Source organism: Vicia villosa, unplaced genomic scaffold (assembly GCF_029867415.1).
Source record: "Vicia villosa cultivar HV-30 ecotype Madison, WI unplaced genomic scaffold, Vvil1.0 ctg.000318F_1_1_3, whole genome shotgun sequence".
Lineage (NCBI taxonomy): Eukaryota > Viridiplantae > Streptophyta > Magnoliopsida > Fabales > Fabaceae > Vicia > Vicia villosa.
The window spans coordinates 321,704-339,488 of record NW_026705141.1 but is presented as its reverse complement, the minus strand read 5'-3'; the positions used below and the strand labels follow the sequence as shown (position 1 = coordinate 339,488).

Below are 17,785 nucleotides of genomic sequence, written 5' to 3'. Positions count from 1 at the left end.
CTAAGGACCTCTTTAGTGAATAATATCAAGGGGACAACTTCTCTACCATTACAAAAAGTTAGATAGTGTACCTTCAATCAATCACAAGATTCTATTTAATTACTTATAAAATAATACAATCGTTATTTCTAAAACAATTTACCCTGAAGATAATTCTACCCTAATTTTTGAGTTAGGTAGATAAGAATTCACCTAATATTAAATACCTCACTCTTTAAACATTGAGGCCCGTACGTCCTCTAGTGAGCTATGGAATCAACTCACTTATTTTTTTTTGTTAACCAACAAAATCACTGTCTAATTATTCGTTTCCTCATACATGATTAGATTTAGAATCTCCATTTTTTTCTTCAACATACTCCAAGTCTCCATTATACCCATTAATCAAGAAATTGGAACAGTTCTTCTTGATACCATGATCAAACAAGTTTCTGAACTCACCATTCGGACCTTTAAGGTAGCTATATCGCTTTCTATTTAACCGTTCATTTGTTGTAATATTGCTTGATATCTGACTGATATGCTTAACTGTGATAACCAACATTGGTAAGAAGATGAAAAAACTAGCAACTAGAAATGAAACGGCACCAATGTGATTTTTACCAACATATTTAATCCATGACCAGAATGAAGAAGGAGCAAGTGGATGAGTTCGTAGTCTTGTAAGACAAACTCCACCAGTAACCAAGATTGATGAAACTTCAAGAACAAGAAAAGCAAAAAAATCTCGTAAGTTCTTCTTTCCAATGCAATTGGATACACAAATACAATGATGATCAAATTTCTCCACACACAAATTACAACGAGGACAATGTTTTGCACGAAGAGGCCTCACAATCTTGCACGTTGAACAAAGTTGAGGCCAATTTCCAGCTAGCAAAAAAGACTCATTGTCTTTCATATTATGAATACCATGCCCAATATTTTTTTTGATATAACCTGGATCCTTTATTCTACATCTATATAACATCATAAATCCAGCAATATTAAGTAGTACTCCAGACCATGCAAAATATCTAGTTGCACCCATCAGTCTTGGCATTCTTTTTGCCAAGATAATAGAGTGGATATATGTGGCGAGTAACACAAAGTTTAAGCACCCAACACCTTCTTTTACTTTCTTTTCCCAAAGGCGGTTAGAGTCCTTAAATTTTTTTTCAATTCTTAAGAAAGTTTCAAGTAAAGAAGCAGTGTGTTTGTGATTCATAGTACAAGCAAGTTGTATTGGGTTAAGGCCGTTATTGTCAATCATTTCCATATCTTTATTATTTCCTCCGTGCTTTACTAACGCAACACAAGACTCACATTTACCATTAATAGCAGCCAAATGTAGAGGAGTGCGACCTTCTTTATCTTGACGTTGACGATGTGCATCTAGAAATAATAGAAGATGTACACAATCAACGAAACCTTTGAAAGCAGCCCAATGCAAAGGTGTTCTTCCATCATTATCAGGAACATCAAGTTCAGCATTCCATTTTGAAACAATATGATAAAGGAAACGTGTTTGACCGTATTGAGTAGCAACATGTGTTATTTGAAACCCATATGTGTCAGGTAAATTTAATTGAGCACCCTTTTGAAGTAAAAGCTCTGCAACCTCAATACAACCATGAACTGCACTCCAATGCAATGCTGTTTGGCCAAAATGATCTCTTGCATTTATATCTCCACCATGGTCAATAATGTATTGAGCAACAACAGACTGGTTATTCAAAGCCGCCCACTGAAGCGCATAGTAACCAGAACAATCAGGCTCGGTAAGTAGATAACCTTCTTGCTCCACCAATCTACGTAAATTCCCCAAATCCCCATTACAAACCACATAATGAACATCGTTACATAAGTTCTTTTTGGCGACTTCATCATCAGAAGATGGCGGTGACAATGTTTTACCATTAGATTGAACATCATCCACAACATCAATATTGGAGGACATATCTGTGTAACATACCAATTAAGAATGTCAATAACAATAATGATATTAACACACCTTTTTATTTTATATCCATTTTGTTAATCACATGGGTAGAAAATAAGGGTTTAAGATTTTTTTTTTGTTTATCACCACCGGTATAGTTCGATTCGGGGGTCAGTTCTGACATCAAGTGATTCCAACCCCCTCCGATCGCAGATGAATAGAGAAGTATTGGCAATGGTAAAGTTTATTTAAACTATTTGTGTTAGGTTTAAAGATGAATAAAATAAGTATATTAATATCAATAATCTACTGAATGATAAACTATTTAATTTTTCATTATGTTAGTTTAAAACTTAATACCAATAAACTAAAATATTTTTAAGGCTAATCAATCTTAATAAAAAGATTATAAACTATTTAAAAATTAACTATAATTATTATTTTTTATCTCTAAATTTAAATATTTGATTTATTTAAATTCGTTGATAGAGTAATATGTTAACATCTTCATTTAATAGAAGTTAAACTCTATAAATAATAAAGATAAAAAGTTATAGGTTACTTCACCATAAGTTATTGTCATGTCCACATTGTTGGAGAAGTTGTTTTCATTGATTTCACCAATAGAAGAGGACAATGTTGATTGTTGATCCTCTAATAGAACCTCCTCCATAAACGTGATCTCAGGAGAAGTAGCTAGGTGACAACAAAGTGAGAAAGAAAATCAATAAATCTTATATTAAACGAAAATAAGACATATGACTTGAGAAAAAATATTATAAATCAAATATGTAATAAGAGATATAATAGCAAAAGTAAGTAACCAAATCAAAGTGAATTAAAATGTATTATAATAAACTTACCATATTCCTTTACCACATATTTAGATTTGATTAGTTCATTTAAATGTGGATCATCTTTGTGAGACTCCTTGTTCTTAGACTTTCCCTAAAACATAAATGAAATCCAGAAAAGCATAATCAATCAATATAATCATAAAATAGAAAATTCACCTTAAAGTGAATAATATTAACTATTAATTATATAATTAAAATCTACCTTAGCATGGGAAGAAAAAAATCTCACGCGATTGCGAACAATTTTGGGGTTGCCATATAAATGTGAATGCGAATATGGCATGATCACATTATGAGATTTGAGGGTGGAATTCGAAAGCGAATGATGAGGAAGATGACTGTAACATCTTTGTAATTGGAAGTATGTTGTTTTTAGATTAGAATTTCTAATTCGATGCCAAAATGCCATTATATCAAAGAATCAAACAGGTTGGATGAACTGTAATTGAGGTTAGTGTGTTTTTTTTGCAATTAGAAAGAAAAAGGAACAAAGACAAACTCACATTGTTGTATGATAGTGATTGTGTTTTGATCTTTGTGACTCACTTGTTAAGATGCGATCAAATTTAAATTAGAAACAAAATTACGAGATCCATTCTTTTAGCTATTGATCTCTCACTCAACAAAAAAAAACTAATAGTCCAAGTCATTAGGTGATTTGTCATTCAGATGTAAATTTTAAAGATTTTAAGATTTTATTAAATATTTTTCAATGGTTAGATTTGTCGATAGATAGGTTACTAATAGTATTACTATTTGTTCTCCTTCTCGAAGTTATAAAAAATATTTGTGATTAATTACAGTGAAAAGAAAGTTGAGATTTTGAATTTTTGTATAGTAACACAATTTCATTATCATTTAAAAATCTTAAACATTCACATATTTAATATTACTGTAGCACATGTAATTTTATTTCGCTTAATAACTTTTAATCAGATAAGTATTTTATAAGACTCATTATTTTATTAAAAATATATATTATATAAATGACATTTATTATTTTTTATGAATAAAACTTATTTAATATGTCATATAAATACATAAAGTGTTGTTTCATTTAGATAACAATACTTCAACTAGTCTGAAATTTAAGCTTGGCTTGTAGAATAATGTGTATTTGAATTTAGAGTGGTCTTTAAATTTTACATTAGGGTTCTAAAGTTTAAAGGTACTATAATCTCCTTTAAGTACATATATTAGAAGATTTTGCATGTTTTTGTCATATGAAAATCCATAAAGGTAGGTCAGAACTGATTTATTGTGTCCCTAAAGCGTGTTCATCTAGTCTGCTTTGCTTCCTTTAACTTGGGTAATATGATTTTCTATGGATTTGATTTAACCTAGATCAGAAGATAGTGTCGCAAGCGTACAATTCTTTCAATGTAGTAGAAAAAGTATCGTTCCGCTGAACACTATTTGGACTATTGATTTTATATATTTGATGATTAGCTGAAACGATGATAAATTGGTTTCATATATTTTGATTGATTTAAAATTTTATAAATGATAAACTCGGGACTGTGATTTTCGATTATGATTTACTCATGTAAATTTATCGTTTTTCATTATGTTATGAGAATTCATGTTTTGTAGAAATAAAATAGATAAAAAAGGATCATATCTTATTTTAGAGCATTTGATTGTGTCTCGAACCAATGAATCACCTTCTTTTGTATCGTTTTCCATTCGTTCAGGATCGTTTAAGCAAAGCTACTTTTTAAAAGAGTTTACTCAATCAAACCAGAGACACTTTCATGCCATGATTTAATATTCAGGCCTTTGTAACTCGAATATGAGTCCTACCTTATTAGTGTATTGATTGATATCTTACTGTATATATCGCTACAAAAGTATAAAAATAATAAGTCTTAAAAATTCCGATAACATCATATTTTCTCATAACAACATTTGAATTAAAAGCCTACACGAGGTTTTTCGTTTAGACAGTCCTCATGATCTGAAGTTTACGATGAGACTACTAGCACATAATGAAAGAGATCGCAAACATAATTATAGATATATGAAAAAATATTTATATGCGAGAAAAAATCGGATTGAATAAAATATTTGTATATATGAAAAAAAACAAACTCTTTTGATTAAACAATTTTAAATTTTTTCTTTTTATTTACATTTTAGAAACAAATGCGCGTAACATTCGAATAAACTCTTTTGATTAAACAATTTAATAAGTGTTTTTAAATTTTTTTAATCAATTTAATATTTTTGTTTATACATTAAAACTTCTATATTTAATTTGATAAAAAAAACCTTTTTTTTACTTAATACTATATTTATTTGATAAACCCGGTCCAACCCACACTAGAACCACGGGTTTCCCACTAGTTCCTTAAAAAACAAAAGCAACAAAAAAAATTCAAACTAACAACACCGTATAAAAGGTTTAACATATCAGAACCACGGGTTTCCCACTAGTTCCTTAAAAAATAAAAGCAACAAAAAAAATTCAAACTAACAACACCGTATAAAAGGTTTAACATATGAAAAAGAAATTAATCTAAAATTCACTGAGCCTAAGAAATATTTCGTCTCTCTTGATATCCAGCAAGAAAAAAATTCATTGCATAAGTGTCACGGAATATTGTCCACTCGATAGCATATTAAGCTTCTCTAATAGGTTTAGAACTTACACCGACATCAATACTCAATTAATTCAAGACAGATTGCAACTCTGGCATAAAATGTCAAAACAATTTGTATATCACGCACAAATAAAGGATAGCCTTAGAAGAGCTTATCCACAATCAAACCCAAAATTGTATCATGGGATTACACTATAGATTTCCAGGAAAATAACAGCATGACAAGTAACAAAATGCAATAGTTTTAAACACTAACAAAGTAGAACAGTGTGTTTGGTTTGCTTGTATCTTTCCATCTAGTTTCATGTTTTCAAGAACTTCTTAGGGAAATGTTGATATGCAAAATCTTGAAAATAGCAAACAAAGTAGCATTTTTATGGTTGAGTAAAACATTTCAACTAAAAAAGAAAACAAAGAATAAACCGAAGTAGACTTCAACGAAATACAAAGATTTCAATAGATCAGCATCATCAAGGAGATTCAATAGGGTGCAGTGAGCGGCAGATTTTACCAAATGAAACATCTATCGACAATCTATCGACAAATGTGTAACAGTAACAAATGAAAAAAAAGCCAATAAATGAAACAACAGAAAAACGAAATCGCATGAGTCAATGAGGCTATTATGACCGTAATGCACATTACAAGTTGGTCATAATGGCCATTGCGTCATTCCAAAATTTGCAAAATTAGAAATTTATGTCCCTAGCGTCAATACGACATTACGACCACATATTAGTGCCCTCTATCATGTCCCAAAATTGCTTCATTCGTGCTTAGGATTCTCGACATCTTCATACATCTTCTTGGATTAGCTTTTCTTTCATTTAAATGTGGCTTTGAACTTTCAATTATATTCATAAATAAATAAAAAAGAAAATGAAAGTAAAACAAAAACAAAATGGAACAAAAATAGATAATACATGATAGACTAAAGAACTGAAAGACAATAAAAAACATAACTTATCAAGCTCCTCTATGATTGAACCATTGTTTGTCCTAAAGCAACCTACTCATATAAAAAGTATATGGATACCACAATTTTTAGAAGAATTTGAATACATGCATGGAAACTTTATTCAAAATCCACACACACACATATAGTTTTTTGGGTTAATAAGTATTCTCCCCTATCATATGGGTGACGTTTGAAACATCCCTATGTAAAAAAACAAGATTTCATTTTTAATATTTTTAAGATTCTCTTTTTTGCTCCCTTTTGAAACACAATCAGCATAATCTATGGTGTGACAATATTTTTTTTTTATTGTTGTGGATAACTTATTTGACTTTTTTATATTATTTTTCATTTTTTAAATTCAGATTGACTTTTTCATTATTATTTTATTATTTGGGTCCCAAGATGGTTTAAAACCTCTAGGCTGTGTGTGTTTGTTGGTTCAAACTCTATTGACACCAATTTTTTGAATTTTGGCATTTAGCATTTAACACCTAAACCATAAAATAGTAATAAGAAATCCAACTTGGACTTAAAAATAATTTAAAAATTCAACTAAACCATCACATCAATAAAAAATTAAAAATTGTCACGACATAGATTATAGTGACTGGATTTTAAGAGGGACCAAAACAAGAAAATTTTTGAAATGTTAAGGACAAAATTTTGATTTTTTTTAGTGAGGTTTTTCAAAGGTAGCCCTATGGTAAGCGAAAATAGCTATTAACCCTATATTTATAGGAACCGAATCAACTTTTGAAAAGGATAATCGGGTGAGAATAATCATACTCATTCAGTTTGACCTCCTATTATTATTTATAGGCATCGTAGATCAACTGACTTTTGAATTGAATAATCGAGTGAGGGTTACCTTACTTAGTAAGTTTAGTTGCATTTAATTGTCTTTATTTATATTTTTGTTATTTAGCTCAAGACTGGTCAAACATATTCACACAAACAATAGAGTTCTAATTTTACAATGTCAATTTATATCATTCATGTTTCAATCAGAAATTTGTTTAGAAAAAGAGTTACCGATCATGTTCTAGAAAATAAAACAAAATCTAATCGAAGGATACTAGTTGTTAGAATAATAATGAGTGACTAAAAAATTCTAACCTTGGATTTTATTATGAAAATGTAATATTTACAATACAAGTACACGCGATTCTTATTCTAATTCAATAAAACTCAGCGGGATTTCAAAGATAGAAAAGTGTAGCAATTTATTCAATAGAAATAACATGCTTATAAAATAAACTAATGAAAAACAACAATAACAACATAAAATTCCCTCATGCTTAAGCTAAACATTATCACTAATGTAAAAGTAATATGCAAAAAGAAGGAAGAGAAAAACTTACAGAATTATAAATGCAGAGTGAATTTCCCCTAGGAGACATGAAAATTGAAAAGAGGTTTTTCTCCATTCTTGTTTCCATCTGAGGTTTTCTTCACGTACTAATATTTTGTTGGAACAAAATTGGTTTATACCATATCCCTTAGATTAGATAGACTAATGTGTGTTCAAGTGTGCGGGTATAAATATCAATATACTGATTGAAAGTTAGTTTTAAAATTGCATTGAACATTGTAAGAGAAGCTTTCAACAGGCAGATTCTGAAGATCAGACTCTGAAAAATCAACTTGTGATTAAGTCATCTTCTAATGATCATAACCTGAAGTCTCCAAACTTTAAATAAGCCAACCTCTGAAGAGTCAGAGTCTAAAGGATTAGAAGCCAAGATTGAGTCTCCAAAGGACCAGAACTTAAACCCAACCAAAGCTCAAAGATCGAGGAATTCTTGACACGTTGCTATCAGACTTTGAGGTTGATTTGTCATGTTATAGTCACGTGATAACTCAGTAGAAAATTACAGAAGCTGGAGTTTTACAACTAATAGTTCCTTTTGTATAAAAGGAAGTTTGAACGAGGTTGCAACGACATTATCCTTTTGAGGAAGCTTTGCAACAGATCTGTTGATGCTTATCTCCAATGACTCTCTTGTGCTTGAAGATCTTTTCCAATGAATCTTTCATGGAACTCCATAAAAGGGGTTGAAGATTTGGATAAAAATACCACATTGCGTCTTGACAAGAAAAAGAGAAGTTACTCTGTCAAAAAAAAAAGAAAGAGCACAAACTAACTTAGAACTTCTTACCAATTATATATTCTTAGAATTTCTTAAGTCTTATAGTTTTTGTGTTGTAATTACACCTCTAATTGTATATCAAATGTAACTATCAAACTCTCATCTATTATTTATCTACTAGATAGATTTTTATAAGTCTCTTGCTTGTATGCTTGAGCAATTAGAAGTCTCTTGCCTGTGTGCTTGAGTAGTGAAGTCCCTCGCTTGTGTGCTTGAGCATTGGAAGTCCTTTACTTGTGTGTTAGGGAATTTGAACTCTCCTTCCTGCATGTTTGAGAAATCATAACTCTCTTACTTGTGTGCTTGAGCATTGAAGTCTCTTGCTTATGTGCTTGAGCATTGGAGTTTTTTACGTGTGTCTCTTGCATGTGTGCTTGAGCAAGCTGTAATCAAATTTTGGTTATAGTGGAAATTCCTTGAAAGTGCAAGGGGACTGGACGACTCCTGAGTTGTAGGAGGACCCATAATAACTTCTTGTGTGTTGTCTTGCTCTTTTATTTACTTATGTTCATTAATATTATGTTGCTATCTATCAGACTCTGAATCAGATATTGATTCATCTGAATCAGAATCTGATAACAGATTTCAATAAGTAAAAGAAGAAAAAGTTAACACAATTCAAACCACTTCTTATGTTTTTCTCACCTTCATACTTTTTTCTTGGGGGTATTACGGGTTGGCCGTAATTACCATTGTTTCTAGGTGATTTTCTTCAATTTTTTATTTACTGTGCAAGTTTTTCTTTATTTCTACAAAAATAAACAAACACACAAGAAAATTAAATCAAACACACATGTGGGTTACCTCATATGTTGTGCTTCTAAGCCACACCTCAGCTACGCCATACTAGGCTTGGGAGCCCCCATGACGTTACTATATTCACGGTCCACAAACATATAAAGTTCAAAGTGTGAAACCCAATGGAAGAAAATGACTTTATGATTTTCATACCCTAGTGACGTCAAACACGTGAAGTTAGGGGTAAAATATCATATCCACGGCTGTAAACCAAAGGAAGTTTCTAAGACCTCAGAAACAAGCATGAAACTACTTTAGAGTGACATCTAATATGGGAAAATGATTGAAGAATGACTGTTAAATGACATAACAAACTATACCTTGATATCTGTATATCTTAACAAAGATTTCACATGTGAAATTCTAGGTCTCCAAAAACCCTAGCAAGTCCCTATATAAGGAGCCATGAACGTAAAACCAAAATATACATAATTTTCTAACCTAAATGTCTCTCACAACCGATAGTCACTAACTTTGGAGTGTTTGAAAGTACCACCCCTCCTACTCAAACTCGCGGACCATAAATAGCTTCGCTATCTAGAGTTATATATATTTGACTAACTTCACAACTAAGTGAATGATTCCTTATCAGAAGGATCAAGTAGAAAGTTACGGGCTTAACTTTTTTATAAATAGAATTTAGATTTAATATAGAAGTTTTTTTTATCAAATTTGACTTGATTTATATATTAAAAAAGGCCTCACTCTAAATAGAATTTTATGTTTAATATGTTGCATGATCAATTTATTTTAATTTTTTATAAATAGAATTTAGATTTAATACATTTTAAAGGTCTCACTTTAAAATTTGTTTTAGACCTTTAAGCAGGTTGGGTCGGTCCTGTAACTTATAATACCATATAACTATGGTACAAGTTATCAAATAAAAGATATATACCGAAATACTTGATTGTAAGTTATTTGATAAACACTAATATATACCAAAAAATTTGATTCAAAGTAATCCGATGAGAAAAAAATATGTACTGAGACACTGAAAATTAAATAAACGTATAAAGTAATGTAGAGGTTACAATTTCATCAATTTTCAAAAAGTTAAATAAGAGTATAAATGGAAAGGTAAATAATTGGTATGCAAAAAAGATATAGTTGAGATTTTTTAAAAATTGTAGGGCAGAGAATTGTGTGTGGAGGTGTGTGATAAAATTTTCCTCTTGTATATAGAACCACCCGAAAGGTAATGCAGCTCAAGCCCCCCAAGCCCCCCTCCCTGCCTTATATTAAAAGGAAGTATAATTTTTTTTTTAAAGTGAGGCCTTTAAAATGTATTAAATTTAAATATAACCAAAAATATATATTTCAAATTTTATGTTTTAATATGTTGCATGATCAATTTATTTTAATTTTTTATAAATAATATTTTTTAATTTATTTTTATAAATATTTTTTATTTTCAATTTGATTTATGTCCTATCAATATGTTGGGTCGGTCATGCTTATATCTATATTTAGGGGTGTTTAATTTCAAACAGATCCAAATAAAAATTGCAAATCAGTATAAAAAAAATAGAAAACCGCAAAAAAATAAAAATTTATTGGATGTGTTTGAATGTTATTTTGTGAAAACCGCTCGATTTATATCAAATTTCGAATTGATTTTCAAAATCGATCCAAACCAAACCGAACTATATATATATATATATATATATATATATATATATATATATATATATATATATATATATAACTTCAGATTTAATTAACGTTTAAGATTTAAAAATTCCATAGAAAGATCACCCTACTGAATTATTTACTACTATGTTTTTTATTTAAAAACTCCATAAAACAATATTCTTACCAAAAATACTTTTATTTTATAATTAAATTGTTATAAAAATATTGTTAAAATATTTTTGACATACATACTTAATATTTAGTTAGAATATGATTATAAAAATATTTAAATTTGTAATACCCCGACTCTCCGACACCGGTAATTATCATTTAATTTGGTTAATTGGTAATTATCATTTAAATCCTAATACTTAAGAATCAGAAGAAACGTCACAAAACGGGAAATTTTGCACACTAACGTAACCATACGCGTACAACTAGACCATACGCGTATACCCCCTTGCCCATACGCGTATCATACGCGTATCACCAGAATCAAATTTGCACTAAAAACTCCCCCATACGCGTATCACATCCTCATACGCGTATGACCTCTCTTCCATACGCGTACCATACGCGTTCCACCAGAAGGTTGCACTATGCTGGGACAGGGCTGCGTATCATACGCGTATAGCCCCCTGGGTTTGTCCCTCATACGCGTATGGCCCCAACCCATACGCATATCATACGCAAACTGATAGAAAAAATGTCTTTCCAAGTCTGCACTCGCACCAGTTCGTTCTCACTCGTTTTCATCACTTCTAGTCTGCGATTTCAGGTCCAAAACATCATATTTTCACCTATTAACTCACACCATTCATCTAGATTCATTAACCTGTTATGCTACATCAATTTTACATGATAATAACTCAATTCCTACTCATCAAATTGGACAGTTTTACATTCAGATTCAGTTCCTCTTATGAACATAGCAACAACTCAACCAACATCCAAATCCACACTATAATTCATCAATTCAAAACAGAATTTCATCCAGAAATCATACAATATCATTATTCAAGAAAAGGACATACAAATCAAATCAATTCATACATCAAGAATAAATCAAATTGGTCAATTATGAACCTAAAGAGGGGAAGGAACCCTCACTACCCTCTCATGTTGTAATCACCATTTAAAGAACCCATTCTCCCCCTTACCTTAGAATTGAGCTTTGATCCTTCAACAATGGTGGAAGTCTTCCTTCTCTCTTGCCCTAGCCTCTTTCTCTGTTTCTACGTTCTTCACAACTTTGCCAAAAGAATTATTCCTTCTAATTTTTCTTTATTTTTATTAATCTCTTACTAATCCTTAATTTTTCTAATGGGCTTACTACACACCCTCTCAATTACTAATCACCTACTTGGCCCAAATAATTAATTAACCATTTTACTACATTATAGTTAATTACTAAACTAATATAATAATAATTAAAATAACAGTTTAAGCACCAAATACACCAAATAACTGCGTAATAAAATAAATATCGAAAACGGGGCGTTACAACTCTCCCCCACTTACAATATTTTCGTCCTCGAAAATCTTACCTCGCTCAAACAACTCGGGGTAGGATTCCTTCATCTTGCTCTCCATTTCCCACGTCATGCTTTCTCCGGTAGTCCCCGTCAAGACTACTTTCACCAACGGGATATCTTTACCTCTCATGGACTTTATCTCACGATCTATAATCCGAATCGGCATCGTCTCTACTGTAAGATTCTCTCTCACTTGCACATCATCCAGATGAATCACGTGAGATGGGTCTGGAACATACTTCCGAAGTTGTGACACATGAAACACATCGTGTAGATTTGACAGGTTAGGCGGTAATGCCACCCTATAAGTAACGGTCCCAACTCTCTCCGTAATTTGATAAGAACCAATAAATCGTTGAGTCAACTTCTTAGACTTCAGGGCACGACCAACACCAGTCACAGGCGTGACTCTTAGAAACACATGGTCACCCGATTCAAATTCTGACTCCTTCCTTCGCTTATCATGATATCTTTTCTGTCTACTCTGTGAAGCCTTCATCTTTTCCCGGATTAACTTTACCTTATCTGTAGTTTCTCGTATGATTTCCGGTCCAAGTACTACGCCTTCGCCGGATTCGTGCCAACATAGCGGAGTTCTACACCTCCGACCGTATAACGCTTCAAAAGGTGACATCCCTATTGTCATGCCCTCGGTTTTTTACCGTACCTCTCGTGTGAGAGATACACGATGTAACACCCTATTTTTATTAGATTTTAGTTAATTAGGATTATTTGATAATTGGTATTGTTTGTGTGTTTATTTAATTATTGTTTGAGTAATAATTATTTGATTTTGTGGTAATATGTTATTTACCTAATTAATAATGGTAGAATTTTATTTGAAATTAGTTAAATGGGCTTAGTTGAGTGAGAAAGAGTATTAGGTGGGTTAAGCCCAAATGAGATAATGAGAGTTAGAAGAGAATTTTATGAGTTAACCTAAATTAGATAGAAAGATAGAAAGAAAAGTAGAGAAGAGAAAAGAGGCAAAAGAGTAGAAGAGAGAAGAGAAGAGGATTGTAGATTCTTGAAGTTAGAAGGAGAAATTCAAGAGGTAAGGGTTTGAATACAAGTTCTTATAGACTATATGATTGGGTAATGTGTGTGTAATACGGTGAACTGACTTTTTATTAATCGGAATGTCGCGGTAAGCAAGAGTCGCCACCGACTTTTATTTTATCCAAACAATATTCGGAAAGGCAAAAAGAAACAGAAAAAAAACCTTTTTTAAAGAAATCTAAGTTCGGGGGGTAATTTATGCAAAGGGAAGGTGTAAGGCACCCTTTACATCCATGGTTTTCCATGGGCTCTTAATTGCTTTGCTTGCTCGTTTGTTTAGAAAATGTAGATGAAAGAGATAGGGACTTTAGCTCGTAAATGAGCGTAGCCCTTTTGAAAAATTATGAGAAAGAATATAATGAAAGTTTGAGCATTGCAAGGCAATTAGGGGCAATTACCTTAAACTCAGATGATAGGTCTCTTTTTAGCCTTTCAGAATGAAAGGGTCTATCCTTGCCATAAGAGGGCAGGAAGCCTTTCGTTTGGAGGTTGAAGGGTCGTCGAAGCATCCTTCGCCATAAGACTGTCCCATGCCATAGAAGGGCAGGTAGTCTAAGGCAAGGATCAGAATAAGCCTTATTCGTAGGCAGCCAGAAGATACCTCAGCCTTTTTCCGTAGGCAACTTCCGAGGGTCGAGGTCATATTGTGTATCGAAGGCAGCATCATTTAGGGTCGTATGACCTTTAATTATCGAGGCAGCATGGCTGAGGTATCCTCGTATTCGAGGGACTTGGCTTATTCTGCAAAAAACACAAGGCAATAGGCAACAAGGCAACAGGCAACAAGGCAACAGGCAACAAGGCAACAGGCAACAAAGAGGGTTACCCAAAAGCGTGCGTGTGTGCACCAATCACGTGATTATATTCAATTATATTATCTTGTAAATTAGCGATTCTAAATTCAATTCATGGTTGCCACTCCTTATTTTACTAACCACGCATTTAAATAGTATAATCAAAACAGATATGGGGGAGGGAAATTGTAACCAGCGGATCCCTTAATAGGGTTTGACACAAGTAATAATTAAACAGAAAAATAAAAGGTTAGGGTTTAGGGTTACCAAACTCGTGGCTTTGGCAATTTGACAAACCCTGGAAAAGGCAAACAAAATAGGGTGAGTGTATGGCTAATTCGAGGGCGAACAAGATTAACCCTAAAATAAAGAATAGATAAATTTAAAATAATAACATAGGCAAAGGTACTTAGCTCGGATTTGATCTGATATGGTTGATAGGACGCCTTTAAGGTTAACCCTGAAAAGAGACAAAGCAGAAAAAAAAATGAAAGCGACACAAACCCTAATTTAAAAGATAAATCAAATATAATTTAAATTAAACTAAATAAAATTACTTAACTTCGGGTTTTCTGAAGACGCGTGATCGGGAGAAATCATGTTGCTAACCCTGAAAAAAGCACAGAAAAGAAAACATTCAGTGTAGGGCATGATCTCCGTGAACCCTGATTAGGGTACGAAATTAAATAAGAGAAAATAGATGATTTAATTAATTATTGGTCTCGCGACCTAATTAATTAAATCAGAAAATTAAAACGAATACGAAAATATTTTTTGGAATTTTTTCGGAGTTTAAATAAAACAATTATGATTTTCTAAAGATTTAAAGGTAAATTAAAATAAATAAATAAAGTCATTTAAATAAATATAAAAAGGAAACAAGTATATATGAATTTATTAATTAAAAAATAAATAAATAGATTAAATAATAAAATAAACATGTAAAAAATATTATATAATTTTTATATAGTTTTTATATATTAAGAATAACTTTTATTAAAAAAAACAAAGTGTAAATATATAAAAATAAAAACAAAAGGCTGTATAATTAAAAATAAAAAAAATTTGCAAAATACTTAGCTTGTGATTCAGTGTGGCGCGGGCGTATGGGTTTTTGATGCACCTGCGGCTTTGCGTGCGTCAGATCTGATGAGAGGACGATCAGGTGGCTGAGAGCGTGAGGTTGCATCGCGCTCTCGTGGACAAGCGCATATCGGATCTGTTTGTCCACTAATAGAAGACGCGCCAAAAAGAAGAGTCAAAGGGGCCAATCGCGTCGTGCCAGCTCGTCATCTTCTTCCTCCCTTAGTTCAGAATCTCAACTACGAATTTTGCTACGGTTTTGCTACTAAGAATTCGTAGCAGAATCCATGGTTCTTGCACCTGCGTGGTCTAGGGATGACGATTCTGAGCGTGAGACGACTTGTTGATTATCCAATCCGGTTCAATGATCTCCAAGGAAGGTATTTGAACCCTTAAATCTTCTTGAATCGCTGTCTATCTCCAAAACCGAATTCCAATTTGCTTGAGTTTTTGGAAGCTTTATTATGATTCTTGCCGGCCAAAAATCCCCCTCTAGGGTTTGTGAATGATCTCTATATGTAGAGGAGTCTGCTTGGATCTCAAGCAAGGGAAAATATTGTGCCTTGAATGATAATTGAAAGCAAAAATATTTGATTTGATCATTGATAGAAAAATCAAATATTTTGATTCAAAACTTGCCATATTTGGTCTTGCACGAATTTGGTCAGTATTGTAGGATGACTTGGACCTCAAGATTTAGCCAAAAACAATCTTTGCATTAAAGAATTGATTTTTCACATTTTATTTTAATTAAATCATGAATTAAATGGATTAAATTCAAAAAATAATTAATAAAATAGTAAAAATAATATGGCTTTTGTAATCATCACGTGTATGGGTTTAGGATATGATTAGAATCAAATGAATGCAAGCCCACTTGGACATATTTTGAGTTTTGAGATTTTTCCTCTCTTATACACCCTTGAAAATAGGTGAACTTGCACATCATGCCATTTCTTCATATCTCCATATTTTTTCAAGCTTGTAGACTTTTTGAAAACCTTAAAGAGTCCTCTAACCAGTGTCTTTGGTCTTCTATCAAAATTATTTTCTATGCTCATCTTATGTCCTTTTGAAAAAAATGTCTTTTTGTTGACTTTTGAAAAGGACCTATAATGTATGAAGCCATATCTCTTAAACCATTGACCTATGAGCTCTGATTCTTGGACCATTAGATAGAGGAATGAATTCCCTTTAAAATAAGCTTTGGTGGGAATTTTTCTGATGAAGTATGAATATTTGGTGAATTTTCAAAGTTTGGTTGACTTTTTTCAGTTTATGCCCAAAATAGTAACTTTTGACTTTTGACTTTTCTGATCTTTCCTTGTATCATCATGATCAACCCTTGATCAAATGATGATTTTAGGGTTAAGAGGATGTTGCTGACCAAATATCTTGAATTTTGACAGTGTATTGACTTGAAATGACCATTTTGCCCTTGAGAATCGACTATTGACCTAATCAAGGTTTGAGGGACTCAACTTGCCCTGATTAGCTTGAAACCTTACATGGGGATTCTTTGGGATGTTGGTGACCCTATGGAACCACCTTGAGCCATTGATTCAATGATTTTCTTTTGCCTGACCTAAATCCTAGTTCAGGGCCTTGTGTGGGAGAGTGTGTCTATGAGCTTTTGCATATGGACTTGAAGCTTGAATAAGAGAAATACTGTGGGCAAATTTTGGGGTATGACAGCTGCCCCTGTTCAATTATCTTAAACCTGAAGATGTAGAGTGGTTTGTGTGCCAGTCGGTATCTGAAGGTGGAAGATGATTGAACACCAGAATACCAAGAAATTTGCCCTATTTGAAGTAGGGACTTTTATCGGAGATGGGCTTGTAGATGCCATCTGGTAGTTGTTGGAGTATGGATTGTTGCAAAATTTCTGCTTTTGTTGTCTTCTTCTTTTTTTTTGAATGTTGAGGAACCGTCAAAGGTATCGACTCAAATCTGTGTTGGGTTATTTAAGGAACCGTCAAAGGTATCGACTTAAATTTGTGTTGGGTTATTTAAGGAACCGTCAAAGGTATCGACTTAAATTTGAAGCATATTGTTGAGGCACCGTCAAAGGTATCGACTCAGATATGCAGACAGATTGTATAAGGAACCGTCAAAGGTGTCGACTTATATCTGAAATGTGTTGTTAAGGAACCGTCAAAGGTGTCGACTTAACTCTTGATGTGGGTTGTTAAGGAACCGTCAAAGGTATCGACTTAACTCTGAAGCATATCATTGAGGCACCGTCAAAGGTATCGACTCAGATATGTAGATAGATTGTATAAGGAGCCGTCAAAGGTATCGACTTATATCTGAAATGTGTCGTTAAGGAACCGTCAAAGGTGTCGACTTAACTCTTGATGTATTAAGGAACCTGTTAGGTGCCAAATTG

The 17,785-nt window shown here is 32.5% G+C and overlaps 2 protein-coding genes across 2 annotated transcripts; both read right to left on the bottom strand.

Moving 5' to 3' along the window:
* Positions 1 to 313: 313 nt before the first annotated feature.
* Positions 314 to 1,939, bottom strand: LOC131626700 (protein S-acyltransferase 24-like). Its single transcript, XM_058897537.1, has one exon. The coding sequence runs from the start codon at positions 1,937 to 1,939 to the stop codon at positions 314 to 316; it is 1,626 nt and encodes a 541-aa protein (XP_058753520.1).
* A 7,078-nt stretch (positions 1,940 to 9,017) lies between these two features.
* On the bottom strand, positions 9,018 to 13,106 carry LOC131626699 (uncharacterized). Its single transcript, XM_058897536.1, has 2 exons — positions 12,473 to 13,106; positions 9,018 to 9,064 (listed from the first exon to the last, which is right to left on the bottom strand). The coding sequence occupies exons 1-2, from the start codon at positions 13,104 to 13,106 to the stop codon at positions 9,018 to 9,020; spliced, it is 681 nt and encodes a 226-aa protein (XP_058753519.1).
* Positions 13,107 to 17,785: the final 4,679 nt, after the last annotated feature.